The sequence below is a fragment of the Miniopterus schreibersii genome (assembly GCF_964146895.1).
Source record: "Miniopterus schreibersii genome assembly, chromosome: 1".
NCBI classification, from domain to species: domain Eukaryota; kingdom Metazoa; phylum Chordata; class Mammalia; order Chiroptera; family Miniopteridae; genus Miniopterus; species Miniopterus schreibersii.
In genome coordinates, this window is record NC_138101.1 from 27800587 (window position 1) to 27820711 (window position 20125).

General features: G+C 46.8%; 1 protein-coding gene across 1 annotated transcript; it reads right to left on the minus strand.

Annotated features, from left to right (window-relative positions):
- Positions 1-741: 741 nt before the first annotated feature.
- Positions 742-17863, minus strand: LRRC66 (leucine rich repeat containing 66; the record flags this gene model as incomplete). The annotated part of the gene is made up of 5 exons (XM_081162257.1): positions 17820-17863; positions 17059-17553; positions 8850-9019; positions 3786-3981; positions 742-2660 (listed from the first exon to the last, which is right to left on the minus strand). Exons 2-5 carry the CDS (start codon positions 17546-17548, stop codon positions 742-744), a joined length of 2775 nt encoding a protein of 924 aa, XP_081018383.1. The 5' UTR covers positions 17549-17553; positions 17820-17863.
- Between the last annotated feature and the right edge of the window lie 2262 nt (positions 17864-20125).

The window sequence follows — 20125 nt, forward strand, 5'->3', positions numbered from 1 at the left end:
ATTTATGCTTCGTTCTATAAAATGGTCCAACATTTTTTTAAAGACTTTGGATTGATTTTTAGAGAGAGAGGAGGCGGAGAAGGGGAGAGAGAGGGAAACATCATGTGAGAGTGACACAGACCGGCTGCCTCCTCCGGCCCGACTGGGGATGGAGCCTGCGGCCCGGGCCTGCGCCCACCGGGAAGAGCCAGCGTCTCTGTGCGCACAGGATGGCGCCCAACCAGCTGGGCCACAGCAGCCAGGGCCAGGTGGTTTAACTTTAACACAACTTATTAAAAATACTTAGAAATTCCCTGAATCCCCCCCGTTTCGTAGCCTCATGATCAGTCTCCCCGAAGCTCTGCCGTTGTCTGTGCCGAATTTGTTAAAATCTGTTCCGCCGAAGCGCTTCCGTCCGTACTAAAGACGCCCCTCGCGTTCCCTTTGGTCTCCAAGCCCGGCGCCCCCTTCGCGGGAGCCGAGCGGTCCCCACCCGGACAGCGGGCCCGCCAGGCGGCCGGGTGCGCCTGCGTGCGGGCGTTCGGAGCCTTCCCCCGCGGCGGCTGGTTCTCCTCCGCACATCTGCCCGGCGTCCGCCCCGAAGGGCCCTGCGCTTAGGGAGCTGGTTGCGCTTGAAGCTCTGATCAGGGCGCCCTGCTCCTGGACCCTCCTCAGAACTCTCCCCCGCCTCCCCTTTCACGCTGAAGGGCTGGCTCCTCGCCGCAGGGCTGTGCGAGCTGTGCTGGGCTCGCGTCTCTGGAGTCACGGTCCTCCGGGGGACGCCCCCCGCTCGCGGGCCTCGGGGGCCCTCAGGCTGGAGGGCATGTTGCCCGCCTTGCAGTCTCGTTGTGAGGGTCTTAGGTTCTCCCCTGGAAGGATCTCAAGAGGGGCGTCGTCATCCGCGTCTGCTCCCTGAACCAAACGCTCGCACGGACAAGCGTCCGAGTGGCTCTCGGGACAGGCGGCCTCGCCAGGGCCCGCGGGGGCTGCGGCGGAGCGCGGCGTGTGCGGGGGCGTGTGCGGGGGCGTCGGCGGCGGCGTGTGCGGCGGCGTGTGCGGGGGCGTCTGCGGCGGTGTAACACCCGCACGGAAGAGCTCCAGGTCTCGGAGGGAGCGGTGCCAGTGCTCGGCCTCAGCGGGCACGCCCGGGACCGCGTCCCCGGGGGGACTGTCGCCCGGGGACCCGGGCAAGGTCCACGGGCTGTCACGTTTGTGGGTGCTCCAGGCATGTTCCCTTCGACTCTCGTACAAGCCAGAGTCTGAACCAGAGTCTGAACCAGAGTCTGAACCAGAAATGGAAGGTCTTCCCAGGTGCGCCTCCTGGTTCTCATACTCCCCCCGAGCCTTCTGGGGGGCGAGGCTGTCCTCGAGGCCCTGGGCCGGCGGGCCGCTCCAGGGGTCCTGGCCCTTGCCCTGCGGGGGCTCGCCGGCCCTCGGGCTGCCCGCGCCCCCGGCCTCTGCGGCCACGCTCCCTGCGTCCCCCGAGCTTGCCGAGCTGAGCGTGAACAAGGACCCTTCGTCCGAGTCGGAGCCGGAGCCCGCGTCCTGCTCGCGCCGCGTGTCGGGCGCGGGGACCTCCCGCCCTGCGCCCCCGCCGGCGGGGACGGCCCGCAGGTCCTCGCCGCGCCCCGGAGGCCAGGCCGGCGGCGACGGGCCCCGGGGTCCGAGGTCGCTGAGGGAGGCCCACCGGAAGCAGGCGGGCCCCCCTTCCCCGGCGCCGGCCCCCTGGAGCCGCTGCGGGGCGCGCGGGGAGCCGACGGGAGCGCGCGCCGCGTCCCCGTTCCCGCCGGTCCCGCCGGTCCTCTGCGCCCGCCTGCACGCCCGTGTCTGAGAGAGCGCAGCCGCCACGTCCCTGGGCAGCGGCGGGCCGAGGTCACTCAGGTCCTCACGGACCCAGCCAGGGGCAGGTGTCACCCGGACGCCCGCGGCCGGCTCCCGCAGAGCGCCCCCCCGGGCCCCCGCGTGGTGGCGGACTTCCAGGGCAGCCTTCCCGCGGCCGCCGTCCTGCGCGGCCCCCGGGAGCGCGCCCCCCCGCCCCGCCCCGGGGTCGCCCCCGCCGCGCCCCCTGTTCCGCCTGCTGCCGGGCCGCTCGCTGCCCACTCCCGGGGTTCCGTCAGCAGTGTCAGCAGCCGGTGGGAAAGGGCCTTGGGTCTCACAGGGGCTTAGACCACGGTGGGCTTGGTGCGGATCGCCCCCGGGGCGCGGGGTGTCCCCCGCGACCCCCACGTCGTCGTAGAAGCCCTCGTTGGAATAGGCGAGGTCGGGAGCGGGTCCTTTCTTTCTGCACCGCTGTCGCCACAGCCGGTCAATATAAGGCCTGGCGAAAGCCCCCAGGCAGAAGGCCACGGAGAAGGTGACGAACACGGCCAGGCACACGGCCAGGGCCAGCCCCGGGGGCGCGGCCTCCCCCGCAGCGGCCCGCGCGGCCCGGGCGCCCCTCGCGCGTCTCGGCCGCTCGCGGGCGTCGGGGCTGGTGCGGTCGGTGCCCGGCGGGGGTGAGCGCGCGTCCGCTCCGTCCGCTCCGTCCGCTCCGTCCGCTCCGTCCGCTCCGTCCGCTCCGTCCCGGGGGCTCGCAGCCTTGCTCCTTGTGAGGCTTTTCCCGGGATTCAGGTCGGGGTGAGGAAGCTGGGTCTCCCTGGGAGTTCTGCTTTTGGGAGCCCACCGGTCTGCCGCCTCGAGCCCTGAAAGCGGTGGGTAAACACATTGAAATGAGAGTTCAGGGGTCTTAAGAGCCCCCGTGAGCCCCCCTCAGCCGCTGTCTAGCCGAATGGAAAGCGCCTTCTGCATGACGACCCGCAGCTTTGCTGACCCGTGAGCGAGTCTCGGGCCAGCGGTGTGCACACGACTCACGTGCATTCACACCCGGCCCCAGGCTCAGGCCTGCTGCTCGGCCCAGGACGGGGGTGTTTCTCAGGCTTCTTGCCCCGTGGCCACCCGGGGCAGGAAAGAAGCCAGGCTGCAGGAATAGCCCCATTGCTTCTCCTTCACCCACCCCCTGACCTACTGCAGAACCCTGGGTCAGCCCCCTGCAAAACCTGCCCAGCCCTGCCTAGGTGGGCAGCACCATTTCCCCAGCACTCCCGGAGCCGGGGCTCAGCAGGGGTGCCCAGGGTTCTCTCCTGGCGCTCAGATGCCAGTGTGGCTTTGAGAGAGGAATGGGACAGGTGTGGCGGACAACACCAGGACCTCCCTCTGATCTTGGAGGGTTTCTACACCTGGGAGGCATGGCCGTGTTCCTACTCTAGTGTTAGTCTTGGAAAGAACAGAGTCCAGGGCTCATTTTTTTTTTTTTTTTTTAAATCTGACTTTCCCCTCCACCCTCCGGTTAGGAGTTTGAGATTAAGCCAAGATAATAGCAGAAAAAACTTTCCAGAATGTTCAACTCCAGTAACATATTCTAGCACTTTGGGAGGGTGGCAGGGAACAAATCAAAGAAAAATATACATTTGAAATATGTGTGTTTTGTGTCTGTGTAGGATTATGTTTTTAGAATGTTAGCAACCATTTTATCATGTTTCAAGTTTTAAAAATTCTCTCCTTATGAAATTTCCAATTTTGACCAAATCCAGTGGTTTCTGACATAGTTGAACTAGGTTTCTTTGACCATGTAAAGAAAACCATTCATGAACGGAATGGAAAACAGTCAGAAACCAACGACTGTTCTCTGACATAGCCCAAGGCTGCCCAATGCCACGCAATATCAATCTTGCTGTTGTTGTTTCAAATGAGATCAAATTTTTCATTAAAAAAAAAAAATGTTAGGTCAGCTGGAACCCTTGCAGAGAGTAGAGGCACCGCTGACATACCGATGATAGACTTGTTGCAAATTGCATCCCACTTTCTCCTCCAGGATTCAGAAATGAAACTCCGGAAGACCGCCACGCTATCGTCGCAGTGCCATTGGTTACCCGCCAGGCCAGCCTCCAGGTGGGGAAGTTCCAGGGCTATGGCCACCATGGGCAGGACGGCCGTCAGAGCATTGTTGCTGAGGTCCACGACCTGCTCGAGACGAAACACAGTTGGGGCAGTCTGTGAGTAAAGACATTTAGACAACAAACAAGCTCCAGCTATTGCTTATATCCTTATGGAGGCAACAAGAAGTTAGCACTGATGCGGGAGTCAGTCAGAGGCTCCTGGGATTAAATCTCTGCTCTGTCTCTAACGGCTCTGCGAGCCTCAGCAAATCCTTTGCACTCTATGAGCCTGCCTGCCTGCCACGGGTGTTGTTAGGGTTAGATGTATGCAAAAGCCTCAAGCATGGTGCCTATATTAGATGCCCGATCATTTTCCCTTCCTTCTTTCCTGCGAGCTGTGATTTGTGCTGTCAGATAAAACCTGGACTCCCCATTGTTATCAAGGTCTAGAATTAGATGCCAGGTCTAGAATGTCTGTGATCTTGAAAGTGGCAGAAGATACTGAATCACAAGGACGTACAGCACAGAACGGTGGCTGACCAGATGTACTAAGGAGAGACCTTCTGCATTAAGGGAGGTTGTACATTTCTCTGCATTCACGCTACTTAGTACGCACGAGATGACTAATTTTTCCAGTCTCATTGGAAATGAAGGGAAGCACAGGGAACAAAAAGGATTCAGTGGCACTGGAGACACAGAGAAGGACCTGTTGAAGGTGGATATGGCACTGGGGTGATGCAGCACTGCTGTGGGTCAGGCATCCTACTGGGTGCTTTACATATATCATCTCTAAACCTCCCAACAAATTCCTCACTTCCCTCTTTTTTTTACAGAGGAGGAACTGAGCTAGGACACACAGCATATTCCACATAGCCCCTAGTGGATAGCAGGTGCTCCGTAAATAGTGGAGAAAGGAATGGATGAATGAATGAATGAAAAGGTAGAGTTGAAACCTGACCCGGCTTCACTGTGTGCCTTCTACTCCACAACACACCCTCTTGGAACCTGAGCTCCCATTGCACTGGAGTGAGGGGCTTGGTGGAGGAGGCCTGGAGCATGAGGTTCCAGAGTGGGATCTTGGGGTTTGGGGAGAGGCAGATGGTTATCAGAAGAAGAGAAAATCATAAAAGAAATCATGAAAATCTTGCTGGAAAATAAAAAGGGAGCTGTGGATGAAAATCAGGCTGAATGTTATCTAGGTCAACTGTTTTATAAACATCAGGGAAAAGCAGCATCGATTCCCTGGGTTATATAAATTCCTAAGAGCTGATTCAGTGACTCCAACAGCACCATCACGGAGACCACTACATGCCAAATCAAACTCTCCCTGAACATAGGCAACGAGGCCGACTTTCCCATGCTGAGTAGCCAAGCAGTCTTGGCTCCCAAAGGAAGGTTGCCAGCAATAAGAAGCAGGAGACTGGGACTGGGAAGGAAAAACCCACAAAACTTTTCTTTGGCCTGGTCTCGCCTAGGAGCAATACTTTTCTTCTGTACCCCTCCTCCACAACCAAGTGAAATCCTCTGCTGCTTTCCAGGTAGCTGTTTTCTTTTTAGTACAGGTCTGCATTTTTTTTTTCCATTCTAGCAGCTGTGATATTACATTGAACTGAAAGCAAAACTGGAAGGTGGCCAGAAAACTAATACGATGATTCAGGAGAAATAATTTCTGAGAAAAGATGAAAACAGAACAGTCCAATATGGGTAAGAAACAGCTGTCCACCATCGGCGGCAGGAGAGTATGTTAGAGAAAGACTGGGCGAAGCACACGTTGCAGCACAAATCACCGAGTCCAAGAAGAACAGAGCAAGGTTAAAGGGAAGGGTGCTAATCTGAAATGCCAATGAAACTGAATTGGTTCTATCTAAGCCTGATGATGAAGTCATGATTTGAAAACTATCTGGCTTCTGAGGAGATTCCGACATTGCACTGTGTGAGTATTAAACGCATCTCCTGAGGAAGGCAAAAACATCTGTTCTAATATGCAGCTTTCTGGTACCAAATATGTTCACCCTGTTCCAAAACCACTTTTTAAGTTGTTGCCAAACATGTAGAAAGAATAATAGAGAAGGAGAAATTGTATAATTCTGGGCAGTTCAGGTGACTCGAGAATTACAGATGACTGAAATCATTCTTGGGATTGTTTTTTAGTTTGTTTGTAGCATCTGTCACCTGTGAGCTGCAGGAGACTTATGAAGCACAATACAAACACATAGGAAGCAAAACAGACATGGGGTAATCACACACACAAATACCATCAGTATACCATATACTAAATGAGGTCCCCAGGCAATGTGACAGCCTGTGTGTGGTGGATTGGGGAGCACTGCCAAGCTAAGCGAGCTCTCTCGTCTGCTCTGATAACCGGCAGATTCTAAACAGTCCCCAGGGATCCTGCCTTCTGGTATTTATGCCCTTGAGAAATCTCCCCTTGAATGTAGGCGGGCCTGAGACTTGGTTCTAACCATCAGAATAGGGCAGAAGCAATGGGCTATCACTTCGATGATTACTTTGCTTAGAGTGTAATGTTCTTCTTACTAGCAGGCTCTCTCCTTTGGGCTCTGGTGCAAGCTACCACGCTGTGAACTGCCCTATGGAGATGCCCACAGGGCACAGAACTAAGGGCGGCTCAGGTGACAGCCAGTAAGGCACTGAGCCCTCAGCTGACGCCCACAAGGAACTGAATGAAGGTTTCCCCTTCATTTCCACGGGAGCTTGGAAGTAGATCCCCTCCAGCTGGGCCTTCAGGTGAGAATCCAGCCCTGGCCAACACCTTAACTGAAGCCGCTTGAGAGGCCCTTAGCAGCGGATCCAGCCAAGCCTTACCTGGACTCCTGGCCCACAGAAATCGTGAGATAATGTATGTTTGTGGTTTCACACTGCTAAGTTTGTAGTAATGCCTTACGTAGCAACAGGTAACTGACACACCTATCCGTGGTCATCATCGATTCATTCATTCCTTTGTTTATTCAATGTGTTTTTAACTATGTATCATGTATTAGACATATGCTAAGCAGTAGAAAACAAAACGAACATGCTATATGTCTTTTAAGAGCTTACCATCTAGTAGAAGGGCTGTGGGGATAGAGGCATTAACAACTAACCATACTTAAAACTTAATTTCTTCAGTTAGACAAGTGCAGTGTGAAAGAAGCATATCATATTATAAGTGTGTATAAAAGGGTAACTAATTCAATCTGGAGGCCCAGGGAAGGCTTCATTGAGAAAGTGACATTGGAAGAATTAACAAGAGTTAGCTTTTCCAGGCAAAAGATTAGCAGGTCAGAGAGAGCAGCAGCCAGGCCTTTGTTGTGGAAGCTGAGAATAAACTTTAAATAAGAAACTTATGTTTTAAATAAGAAGTGACACAACCAGATTTGAATGTTAAAAGAGTAGGGTTCTGTGGTCACTTCAGAACTTCTACATGTAGTCTACATTTATAAAGAGCTTACTGTAGTCGAGGTATGGTTTGAAGCATTTTATATGTATTAAAACATTTGTCACAAAACTCTATGAGAAAGAAACCAAACCATCTCCATTTTATAGATGAGAAAATTGAGGCACAGAGAGATTTGGTAACTTGCCCAAGATCAAGAGGCTGGCAAGTGGCAGAGTCTAGCTTTAAGCCCAGGTAGCTGGACCCAGAGTCCACCTCCCTCGCCACTGCTTCACTGGTCTCCTTTTGATAGAGAAGGGAGTTGGGGGCACTCTGGTTGAGACGGGGGAGTTGGACATTTATCCTGTAGCTGTGCTTGAATATCGCTTTACATAAAGCTGGGAAAACAGCAGCTGCCTGTGTTGATGCTGTCTGATATGACAGCCATTAGCCACATGTGGCCGTAGAGCATTAAAATGTGACCAGTCCAAAGTGGGATGGGTAAGTGCAAAACACACACCAGGTTTTGAAGACTTAGTATGAGAAAGAAAATGTAACGTATCTCATTCATAATTTTTATCTTGATTAGGTGTGTAAAAGGTAACATTTGGGTCTATTGGGTTAAAATGAATTACTAAAATGAAATTCACCTGCTTATTTTTACTTTGAAAATCTAGTTACTAGAACATGTAACACTGCATCTGTGGCTCACACTGTTTCTGTGGAATGATACTGGCCTGCATGAAGAATGGGGATGTGTGATGGAGGTTATGGGATGGGGGCTGAAGCTTTCTCTAAGGCATCTCCAGGTGCCACAGCTGGAGGCCACCCTGCTGTTTGTCAAGGAGCATGGAGGGGAGGTTTTACAATGTCCCCTCAAAGAGGAGGGGTTGGGGGAAAGTGCTTGGAGGAGAAGGGGCTGAAGCTGCCAAAACTAGAGCAGAGCTCTGGGGGTTCCTCACCTCCACCTCACCTCACACCTTCAGTGAGATTAAGGGCCAGGTGCTCCAAAATGTGACACAGATCCCCCAGCAGGAAGCTGATGTTTAGAATAGTATGTGGTTCCTGGGAAGTGCTGCACCAGTATGAGCTTCTATGATTACCATTTCTGCGAGTCCATGCCCAATTCTGGTATGCAAGCAACAGGGTCACTGGCTCTCAGAGGCCCATACAACCCTGGGTCACTGACATCTCAGCATCCCTCAGTGTGGTTGAGAGGAGCCTCCCAGGTGTCCGGAGTGCATGAGGCCCTCAGGATTCTGACTCCCCTTGTAGTCAAAGATTTAATTGCTTGCCAACTGGCAAACGGAGACCTGGGGTTGGGTTTAATTTGATTTAGAAAAATAATGTGCCAATTGTTGCTGCTGAGTATTATGTTCGAGCAAAATTCATGTCCACTACTGAGACCTCTGATTTTTAAGGCAAGAGAGAGACTTCAGCAATTTTGGGGGACTCTTAAAACAGACTCACATTTTTTGATTAATAGTCAGTACTACTGGACATGAAGAAACTCTTTAGTCTTCTAATGTAATTGCCCATATGTCTGTGTATTTGAAATATTATAAAAGTTATTTTATAACCTGTAATTTTTTGAGGTCCTTGAAGGCTTCTGGATGAATTCTGAATATCTTGTTGTTTCTTAAATAGAGGTTCTCCAATTGCAGGCAGTTGTGGAAATCAGGCACACCAATTTGCAATATCTCATTAAATGACAGGTCCAAACACTGTAATGATTTCAGTTTCCACAATCCTGTTAAAATTAAAAAGCAAATTAAAATATTGCCCTGGTCAGTGTGGCTCAGGTGGTTGGGCGTCAGCCCGTGATTGAAAGCCTGCTGGTTTGCTTCCTGGCCGGTTGGGGCACGTGCCCGGTTTAGGGGCTTGGTCCCTGGTGGGAGGCATGCAGGAGGCTGCCGATCAATGTTCTGCTCTTGCATGGGTGTTTCCCTTTCTCTTTCCCTCTCCCTTCCCCTCTCTCTCTCTAAAAAAAAAAAAATCAAAAAAAAAAAAAATCAATGTTGAAACAAAAAAGCAAATTAAAATACAAACTGGTGATATTGACTGTGGCATGTTTGTAAGGATGAAAGATTAGAGATACCTAAATGGTTGTCTCAATAGAGAAGTGGTTAAACAAAACCTGTAAAACACTGTGTAGTCCTAACAGAGAGCAGGATAGAGCAACGTGACTGCAAGAGGGAAAATGTTAAGTTGCTGAACAGTATAGACTATAATTGTAGGGTTCTTAGAAAAAGGGCCATTTGCGCCCATACTCATGTTTTTTGAGTGAGCAGGAAAAAAAGGCCTGGAAGGAGGTGAGCTAAGCTATTGGCAGCACTTACACTTGGGAGCAGGGTGGTGGGGCGCAGAGGGCTTGGAGAAGGAAGGAAACTTATTTTTATTTTATATGTCTTCAAATTCTTTCTTTCAATGAGCATGTGCTAATTTTATAATTAAAGCATCAATTGTATACTCTAACTTTGAAGAATAAGTAAATATTTATTTGATTGAATTATGGGAAAACTGAGTAGTTGTTTTGATGGTTTACCTTATGTGAATGAACTCTGAGTTTTCAGATGTTCTTACTCTATTTTGTAGCTATATCTTTTCTTTTATCTACTTATTGTTGATATCATAACCATTTTCTAGGCATTCTTGTATTTTTTAAAGGTAGTAAGTTCCAGCTAGATTTTGTGTTCTGGCAAAATAATCTAATTGGCTTTGTATTTCACCTGATGCCAGAGAGCCACCAGGAGGCCCATTTGGCACTGAAAAGAAAGCTTTAGATGAGGTGCCAGTCACAGCAGTCTTCCAAATGTGATTTACCATGTGAGCCCTGTAAGGAAGCCCTGCAGTTTTACGTTTCCTTCTGCTCTGTTCTCACATGTAGTCTGTGGCTTTACCCAACTATTACATAACAGATCAAGCTTGTTCAATTCCAGAAGGGTTCCTTCCTTGCCTACTGTCTTCAGGGTACTTACTGTGAGACTGATTATGCAGAAAGGTGATGACTTAGCTGAAATGGCTGTACGTCTATGTGATCATACGTTCATTTCAGCTCTGCAGACTAAGAAGTGATCCTTAGGACAACAACTCAACCAAGACATCAAGGCACTTGGTGCTGAGGACAAATATAGCATAGAATCCTTGTGCCTGGTTGAATGACAAAACCTAGAAAATTTACTAGTTATGCAAAGCAGTCACACCCTTCCATCCATCCATCCTCTCCATGAGATGATTACCCTTCGGGGCAGAGTTCAGGTCTTTGTGGACTCCTCCAATGCCTGGAATATGACATGCATTCAATAAACCAGGGGTCAGTGTTTGGCCTGCACAGAGATTTAAAAGTTATTGAGCCAATGATAAAGATTCAATTAAAAAATTTGCATTTCTAGCCCTGGCCTGTGTGGCTCAGTGGGTAGAGTGTCGGCCTATGCACCAAAAGGTCTTGGGTTCTATTCCCAATCGAGAGCACGTACTGGGTTGCAGGTTCAATCCCAGGCCCGGTAGGGCTCGTGAGGGAGGCGACCGATTGATGTGTCTCCCTCACATCCATGTGTCTCTCTCAGATCAATGTTTTTCTCTCTCTCCACTGCCAACCCCTCCCTCCCTTCCACTCTCTAAAAAAAAAAAATCAATTAGCCCTTACTGACTGGAGTCCTGCGAGCTGCCCCACTGTCCTAGGCACTTCGGTGTTCCCCCACTGGAGAAAGTGCTTCCTTGTGAATGAAGAATATTCCTACATGTTTTAAAATGCAAACATTGGGTCTGTGAGGGGGAAATGCAACCCGGACACCACCAGGAGAGGAGCTGTGGCTTCCTTGACGTTCCTGAAGCCCGCCTGGCTTCCCCGGGGGCAGAGCTTACGGCTCCCTCCGTTTCGGGCGCTTAATTGAACTGACTACGGGCTCTGGCCAGTGAGGGGAGCTCATGCCTGGAATTGGAGTAGAAGGAAGAAATTATTTCAAAACCTCCATTGAATTGCATACTCTTTTTGTGCTCTGAGCATTCCACAAACATCTCCCTTCAATCTTCACAGAGCCCTGGGGGTTCTTACCATTTTGCAAATTGCAAAGCCCAAGTGCAGCAAGGTGAGAACTTGCCCTGTGTCATGGTGGGTGGAGCTGTGGAGCTGGGGTTGAAAAAAATTAAAAGACATGGTCAAGGCCCTGAAAGGTCCCTGGGGTTTAGAAGAGGGAAAAGGCGCCTGGGGGCAGGGCTCGATGCAAGGGAATGGCCCCGGCCACGGAATATATACAATTGCCAAATATTTTGGGGTTGTTCAGTGATCCTACTTGTATCATATAGCAAACGGGGTACTTAAGATGTTCAGTTTTATCTGGCTCTGTTTGTGACTTTTGATGTGACTCAGGAGGTATCACTTAAGGTCTCCATGCCTCAGTTTCCTTCCTTAAAAATTGTTTCTTGTAGGTGGAATTGAAATCTATCTTTGATCACTATAGTCTTCAAGTATTTTGAACTCAGTGGAAGCCACGTGTCACAGTTTTTTAAAAAAAATATATCTTTATTGATTTCAGAGACAGGAAAGGAGAGGGAGAGAGACAGAAACATCAATGATGAGAGTCATTGATCGGCTGCAGCCCACAACCCGGGCATGTGCCCTGACCGGGAATCGAACCCTGATCACCTGGATCCTAGGTCGACGCTCAACTGCTGAGCCACGCCCGGCTGGGCCAGGTGTCACAGTTTTGATGACTGTTCAGCAAACATTCACTTTAGCGTGAGCAGAATATACTTTCTCATCCTGTTGCGTTGTTTGGCCATGTGACTTGCTTTGGCCAAGGAGATGTTAGCGGGCATGACGTGAGCAAAGGTCCGAAATGTGCTCATGTGGCGGGGTTGCTGTCTTGGATTCTGCCAAGGAACAGTTATGAAAATAGGATGCCCCGGTTAGCCCGCTGATCCAAAGACAGTGACGGGACCTTATTTGTTTAGGATCATCAAATGATGAATCGATGCTGAGGGTATCCAGGCGAGTGAAAGAGGTTAGGAAGTGCATTAGCTGGAGCTTGGACATCAGAGGGTAGAGTCTATGTTTCAAAAGAGGAGAGTCAGCCCTGGCCGGGTAGTTCAGCTGGTTAGAGGGTTGTCCCCATACGCCAGGGCTGCAAGTTTGATCCCTGGTCAGGGCACATACAAGAAGCAACCATTGAATGCTTAAATAAGGGGAACAATAAATTGATGTCTCTGTTTCTCTCTCCCCCACTGTCTCTCTAAAATCAATAAATTTAAAAAAAATTTTTTTAAAAAGAGAGGAGAGTCAAAGTTTGGGAAGAAAATAGGGAGGCACTTTTGTGGAGACGGAATTATTTATTGAACTGTTTTCTGATGATCACATAGGCCACGGGAGGCAGGAATTTGATTAGCCTTTCCATTTAAGAGACCAGAGGCAGTTTTATTACTTCCAAGAAATTATCTCAGTGCCTATTAGAAAAAAGGCCACAGAAGGTATGCCCAGACATTACACCACCTTAGAAATATTCCCTTGGACTACGAACTTCCTAAATGTTCTCTCAAGTACGATACCTGATAACACAGAACAATAATATTCAGGGGTCATGGCTTCAAGTTCATAGAGTATTAAGATTTGGAATAGAGTCTGAAATGGTCCTAGATATTTATTGATAAGGCCAGCCCTTAACGTAGTCAAATTTATAGAGGTGAGCCAAAGACCTTGCCCTCTTAATGACACACATTCATTTTGTTACTTTACAACCTGAACTGTTTTTGAAAATATTGGTTACTGGTATTCCCATAATCCAATAGCAATCAGAATGAAATGCTTAATTCTCTAAAAATGAAACGAATACAACATACTTTTGTTTTCACAGTACATGGTTATTATTATTTTTTACTCCACCAGTTTTAAAGTCAGGTATTATTTCATCTCATTTCTGACACATTTATCTCTCGGGTTCTGAAATTTAGTATGTTAATGTCAGGCTGTCAATCTGCTTTGTCAACCTAACTGGAATCCCAGTAAGATGCTGGTCCTGAAAGATTTCCAGGCACTCTGTGGGCACTCCAAAAATACTGCCTGATGAAGGTGGGATAATTTACCTGGAGACCCGTCTATTGTTTTAAAATTTTAAAACTGATTTTCCATTATTAACACTGTACTCCAAAAATATGGGAGGAGGAAGGTAGAATGATCATTAAGGTTAAATTCATGGCTGGCTTCTGTCTTGTAAGCTGCATTGGCTGGCACCTCCTCTGGGTATTTGCCCATCATGAAACTTGTTGGTGACATCACAGCTGACTCTGAGGACAGGACGGGCTAACATCGGGCGAGTCACTGTGATAGTTCACCCTCACCAAAGTGGGTTTCCTGGGTGACACCGACTCTGTTGGCTCTATAAACTGTCACTGTTTTAAGACCCGTGGGTTGTGATTTCTAAAGGTACACATGTGCTTGCAAAGCCAGCTGCTTGATGGCCGCTTTCCGAGGTATCTCCAGGTTATTATTTCAGATAAAAGCAAACACCTGTACAAATAGTCAGACACAAATGATTCTTGGCTCAGGAATGACAGTGGGCTGGGAGTCCCATCTACTGCAATATTATTTAACATTTTAAAAGAAAACTTGAGATTCCGACGAAAACAAATTTATTATTTGCTTCTAAATAGACTGTTGTTCTCTTTGTGCAAAGAGAGTAGTAATAACTAATTTTTGCAAGCTGCTTTACAAGGTTACAAAGTACTTTTCGCATATTTTAATAGCTATCACTTATGCCAAATGCTATGCTAAGTTAGGTTCCTGAGATACATTTTTTCCTTACTCCTCAGGACAATTCTGAGTAAACACCACGTTACCCAGATGTTACCTTTAAATAGGCTTGGAATGGAGGGATCAAAACGCACAGTGGAAAGTCAGAAGCCGCCCGGTGCTCCAGGCAGCACCTCCCTCACCACCCTTTCCCTGCAAACGGGGTTTCAAAGCCAGAGTTATCCAGCTATAGCCTCGGAACCACAGAATGGGAAGGGGTGTTAGAGGGGACTCAGTCTAGTAAAATTGGAAAATGTTGATTTTGGAAAAATTATCCACATTACAAAACGCTGTGGGTAAGAGGATTCTGAGCGCTCCCCAGGTAGATTCTGGGCTTGCGCTGGACTTCAGCTCATCTGTTTCCGTCATCTCTGCGGTTTCATTTGCTAGAATTCTAATGGGATTTCAGACAAAGGATCTGTTACTTCCTTTCCTTTTCTCCTTTGCAAGTTTAACATCTTTCCTGATACTTTGGGAGGCCAAGTTTAACTCAGGAAAGGAAGAGGGAGCTGCACCTGTGTTTTATAAGGCTGTCTGGTCCTTGAATGGAATTGCACTTGCCCTAACCCCCAGTTAGCCCTGGGAATTCATCTGCCTTAAGGAGGGAGATACGTTTAGCATTCCTCTGTTTACTCTCGTGGTGGGATAATATTTGACTTGTCAACCTCTTACCTTTCTCTGTTTCCTTCTTTCCCTTTCTCTCCATTCAAGCACAAAGCTGTGTTAAATGCCCCCAGGGAGGCACAAAGCACAGGAGTCTACGAGTCTTCCTGGCTTTTGTTTTCTAAAGGCCTAAACTTTTATTTTTATTTTAAAAATCTTATTTTATTTTATTGTTTCCATCACCACTTATCCCCTCGATGGCCTCTTCCACCTCCCCTCGCTGCAGTCACCACAGTTGTCCATGTCCATGAGCTCTCTCTCTCTTTTTCCCTCAATCCCCCCACCCCCCAGAGCTGCCAGCCTGCTCTCTCCGAGCCTGTCTCTGTTTTGCTTGGTAGTTCAGTTTGTTCATTAGATCCCACATGTGAGGGAGATCATATGGTGCCTGTCTTTCTCTGAGTGGCTTATTTCACTCAGCATAATGCTCTCCAGGTCCATCCCTGCTGTCACACAGGGTAAAGTTTTCTCCCTTTTTATGGCAGAGTGGCCTAAACTTTTAGAGGAAAGGAATTTCTAGAACTAGACAGAGGATTTTAAAGAAACAAAAAGGGGAAGAATTTTCTCCAAACTGAAAAGACTGAAAAGAAATGTTCTTTGGCTAGTGGGGGTGAGGGACAGATGGATGCATACAGACACAGGCCCCCCCCCCATCTCCCCCAACACACTTTGATGCCTTGTCAGGATGTAAGATTCTAGAGCTGTGGTATGAAACTGGGAAAAAGCAGAGGAAAGCTCGCAGAAGACTGATGTTAAGTAGAAGTGCCCCACACCCCGCCCCCAGCTGATCCTTGTAGAATTCTGGCTCAGAATCAGAAACTGTTGAGTTATAGACAATAAAAGGTTATATCTCCAGTACACTTGAATTTGTGGGTTGAGATTCACATCTACTATACTAGTTAAAAAATGTTATATCTTACGGATATGTATAGCTATAACGTTCATCAAAGAGTTATAACAAACAAAAAGGAAATAACCTAAATGTTATATGATTAAGTCAATTATATGTATATATGAAAACTATTTAAAATATTTATGCTTAATTAGATAAAATATTCAAAATATTCTGTGATATGAAAACACAATTATGAAATATTATGGAAAGATAATCCAATGTGAAATAAAAATATATACATAGACATAAAGAATAAACTTAAAGAATACATTATAGGACTTCAATTTTTCCCTTAAAATTTTTCTTCAGATCCTAATGTTCTACAAATAACAAGTATTCCTTTTATAATAAGAACAGTACAATAAACATTGTAAAATAAGATGCTATTAGTTTACACTTTACACTTAAAATACTACACATTGCTTTTATGGAACAGGTCAGGAGGGAAGCCTCCTACCCTTCTCACTCAATTCTGCTGATAAGACAACTGGCATAGTTCTTTCACCCCTTCAGGCTTTTATTGTCAGAAATAATGCTTAAAACAAGACCAGAAGCTGGAGAAAGGGCCAAAAAATAAAAATATGAAAGAAGCGAAAGAAGAGGAAAACTAATACGCATTTTGGGGATGGAGAAAAAATGACAAACTCCTCGCACTTCCTTTTGGAGCACAGTGTCCTACATAAAGTCAGCACTCAGCAAACGGTGACCAAGACCAAAAGCAAACAAGGAAGGAAGTCGTCTCGCAGTCCTGACTGCAAAAGGGGCAGCGGAGGCCCTGGCTCATGACCCTGATACATTTTCCAAATGAAACGTTGGTGGGTTAGCTGAGGAACTCCAACACGGAGATTGCTGACTGTCAGAATGGATGAGAGCTTATTGTAATAGGAGGGTATGTGGACTATCCTGGAGAAACCAGGAATTCTGATTTTGACTTGATAAGAAAGCTTTTACATATTAATATATAATATTAGCATATTTCTAGTCTACACTTGGAGGACACTGGATAAGTAGAAACAAAAGATATTCCAAAAAAAAATTACAAATATGGCAATAGATTTAGTTTGAATTGTGTTACACATTATAAGTGCCTGGACTAGTTATTTCTCAGCGTTTTGCTATATTTAGTCATAAATTTATGATAATCAAAGTAGCTAATTGAAAATCATGCCTTATTATTTAGCACATAAATGCTTCCTAATGTCTTGACAAATCCACCTAACATTACTGTAAATTATAGTGATGGGAGATTAGCATTGACTATAAATTCCACATATTATAATTCAAACTCCAGGAAGAAACTCCTTTTATTATATTTGCTTGGATCAAATTGCTTTGCTCAGCCATTTCCTCAAAACTGAAAGCAAACATGGAATTCTCACTGACATAAAACATTAACCCTCCAAGTACTCATTGTTTCCCGGTCCAGTCTCTCTCTTAAGGTTGTACTTACCCTGGGGAATGTCACTGAGTTTATTTCTTTGAAGAATCAGCAGCTTTAGATGTGGAAGCCCACTTCTCAAGTGGCTTCTGTGGCGTTTCACCCCGGAGGACTTCAGACTGGGTAGATCCAATGAGAAGGAGTGGATGGCGTTGTTGCTGAGGTTTAATATTTCCAAGCCGTGTAAATGGGCAAGAGGGCTGAAGCTTATTTTTGATATGAGATTGTTACTGAGGTCCAGACGTTTTCTGTTCTGTTCTTCTTTCGTGGGCGATTGTAAGAGGACCCTAGAGAAATTGGAACTCACATCCACTGTGGCTGCTGTCTGTGAGATGTCCCCAGGTGTATCCTGCTTTCCAGTAAAGGCACAATTTGTCAGAACATATCCATTCCACTGGCACTCAGAACTGAAAATACTGCTTTTTCTTGATGGGTTGGTCCTTGTTCCAGTAAAATAAAGACTTAGAACCATGGTAATGACTCTAACACACAGGTTTTTCATAATGCCTGGAGAAAGCAAAATTGACTTATTTATTACAGCTAACAGCAAATAAGCAGAAAATTTACTTTTCAGTTTAAGATTGAGGAAAATTATCTTGCCTTGATTGTCAATCTAAGTGAATATTTGATTTCTTAGAAATTTATTAGAAATAACAGCATTAAAGTGAAGCTACCAAAAAGGGTATAGCTATAGTATAAAATTACATTTATGTCACCTTCTAAAGAAAGACTCCCCCAATTTTTCAGAAAATACATATTTACTCGGGCCTCACCTCTGTGCCTGCTTTTCCGGGACCATTCACAATGCAGCCTGCTCGGGAGTGAGGGAAACCTACCAAGATCAAAGGCTTCTCTGCCTCCTTGCTGGTCATTAGAACAGAGCAAAGTCTAGTGTCTCCAACACTGTAATCAGCCACGTGACTTAACTGTGTGAGCAAAAAGCCACCCAGTTACGTTGAACTGTGAAACTGTAAGGGTGGAAAGTTTAACTCACAAAAGATTTTTTTAATGACTAGAAGAACCACAAGCTTTGTCTCCGTGGCATTTCAAATGCTTTTAAAGTCATTTAGATCTGTCCAACATAAATAAGAGGGGTTATAAAAGGATGCTCTGCCTCTGAACCATGGAGATGTAATAAGATATAGAAACTTCAAGTGTCTTTTCCACCAAAGATTTGAGAAGCAATTAAATGTTTTAAAACAAGTATTTACACCTCAGTGGCTAAATATATACACAAAGTTGTCTTTTTTTAAAAATGAGTAATTTTTGTAATTTGTTTTAATGACACTAAATCCCATTAAAAAACCAGTAAGCGTACAAATAACCACATTATTCAGTATGTAGGTTTGCAACAAATCGCCCCGGCCCGCCTGCTCTGATGGCAACCAGTTCATCACTAGTCTGAATGAGAGAGTGGCTGGACTTTTTCCTGCCACAGCCTCGAGTTTTCTTTTCCTTGGTCCACCCTACGAGATTCCAAAGGGTTATTTCCCCGCAATACTGTTTTCCTCGTGCCATTTTCTCATTCGAAGCCCTCAGAGGGCTCCTAGTGCCGGCGTCCAGATCCGCAGGCCGGCCTCCCGCGCTCTCGAACCCCCGGCCACTTGGGCGCGGGGTGGCTGCCCGAGGCCGCCTCGGGCTGAACGCAGCTTCTGCTCACTCCCCAGGCCCAGCTCAGCGCCTTTTCCTCCCCTCACCCAGATCCTGCGGCCTGAAGGCCCCTTTTCCAGCATTAGCCTCGATTTTGTCTTTTCAGAAATCTTTCAGTAAATATTTACTGAATGAATAAATGCATTAGTAGCGTTCAGCTTGACAGAATATCAGTATTATCCCACATTGCGATTTCTTTGTTTTGTGTCTGTTTTAAGCTCCCTGACAGAGTGAGCTCCTAGAAGGTAGGGGCCATGCGTTCCATGTGATATACTGGATATGGAAATTTCCCCGTGTTTTACATTTTTAATAGTCCGCAGTCTGTTGTGGGGCGATGCTCTGTTTGGATGGATGAATGCATGGAGCGAAGGAAATTACCCTGTAACTTTTAAGCCTTGGGTTCATCCAAGGTCGAGTCTCCATGTTGTGAAGGGCATCTAAATTCAGGCACACATGGCCATGAACTGCAAAGGTGCCCTGTAGCCTGGAGAAGTGACTTATTTTTATAGTGTGGCTCTTATGCAATACCTGAAATTAAATTAATTTCTAGTTGGAAAGGTATTTGTTTCTATAACTGAAAGCTGCAATCATTATATAGACAACTATATACCAAACTAATACAGTATCAGCAATAAAAAATATAGTAATTCACAGGCATACACTTTGCCGTACTTAAAAGAAACGTAGTTAAAAAATTCTTAAGGGGACATAAGTTAAAAGATTTTCACTGACCTGGTTCTTCCTAAGTTGAAAAGATCTATACATTAACTAATAGATTTGAGTTCAAAACAGCTAGGTAATGATAATCTTATGTCCTAAAGTAAAAGGTAATAATTTGGAAAAATGATATATACTACATATAAGCTTATACATATTAGGTAAGGAACCCCTGAGAACTCTAGAAAATTTTTCTGAGGAAATGAAAAACAATTTGGTAAAATGTAAATCTTTAAGTGGACACATTCAAGCTGAAGTATGAGGAAGCAGTTAGAAACACTGGGTGTGGATGGGTGTCAGAGAGGGAGAGAGAGAGAAGGCAGTAAAAGATCCAGAACAGAAAGTAGAAAGGAAAGAGGGTCCATTCTTATATAAAAGGAAGAGAAGTTAGGGTCCATTCTTATATAAAAGGAAGAGAAGTTAAAACAATCAGAAGAAAAGACACAGAAGGGGCTATTTTTGATAAGATGTAGAGAGAACAATAGCAGCACTGTTTCTAAGCCATGCCCATGATCTCCAGGTAGTTTCCAAGTGGGTCTCTACCTGGATCCAGCCAGGTGGGGATTTTAGACCTGAGCCCGTGAAGCTCCACCCACCTGCCCATGGAGCCTGCCCCGGGGCAAACCTTCACCCTTTCGTGACAAGGTCCTGGCCTCTTGCCACAGTGACAGCGTGCACATTTATTTCCCTGGGACGCTGGAGGAACAGCCAC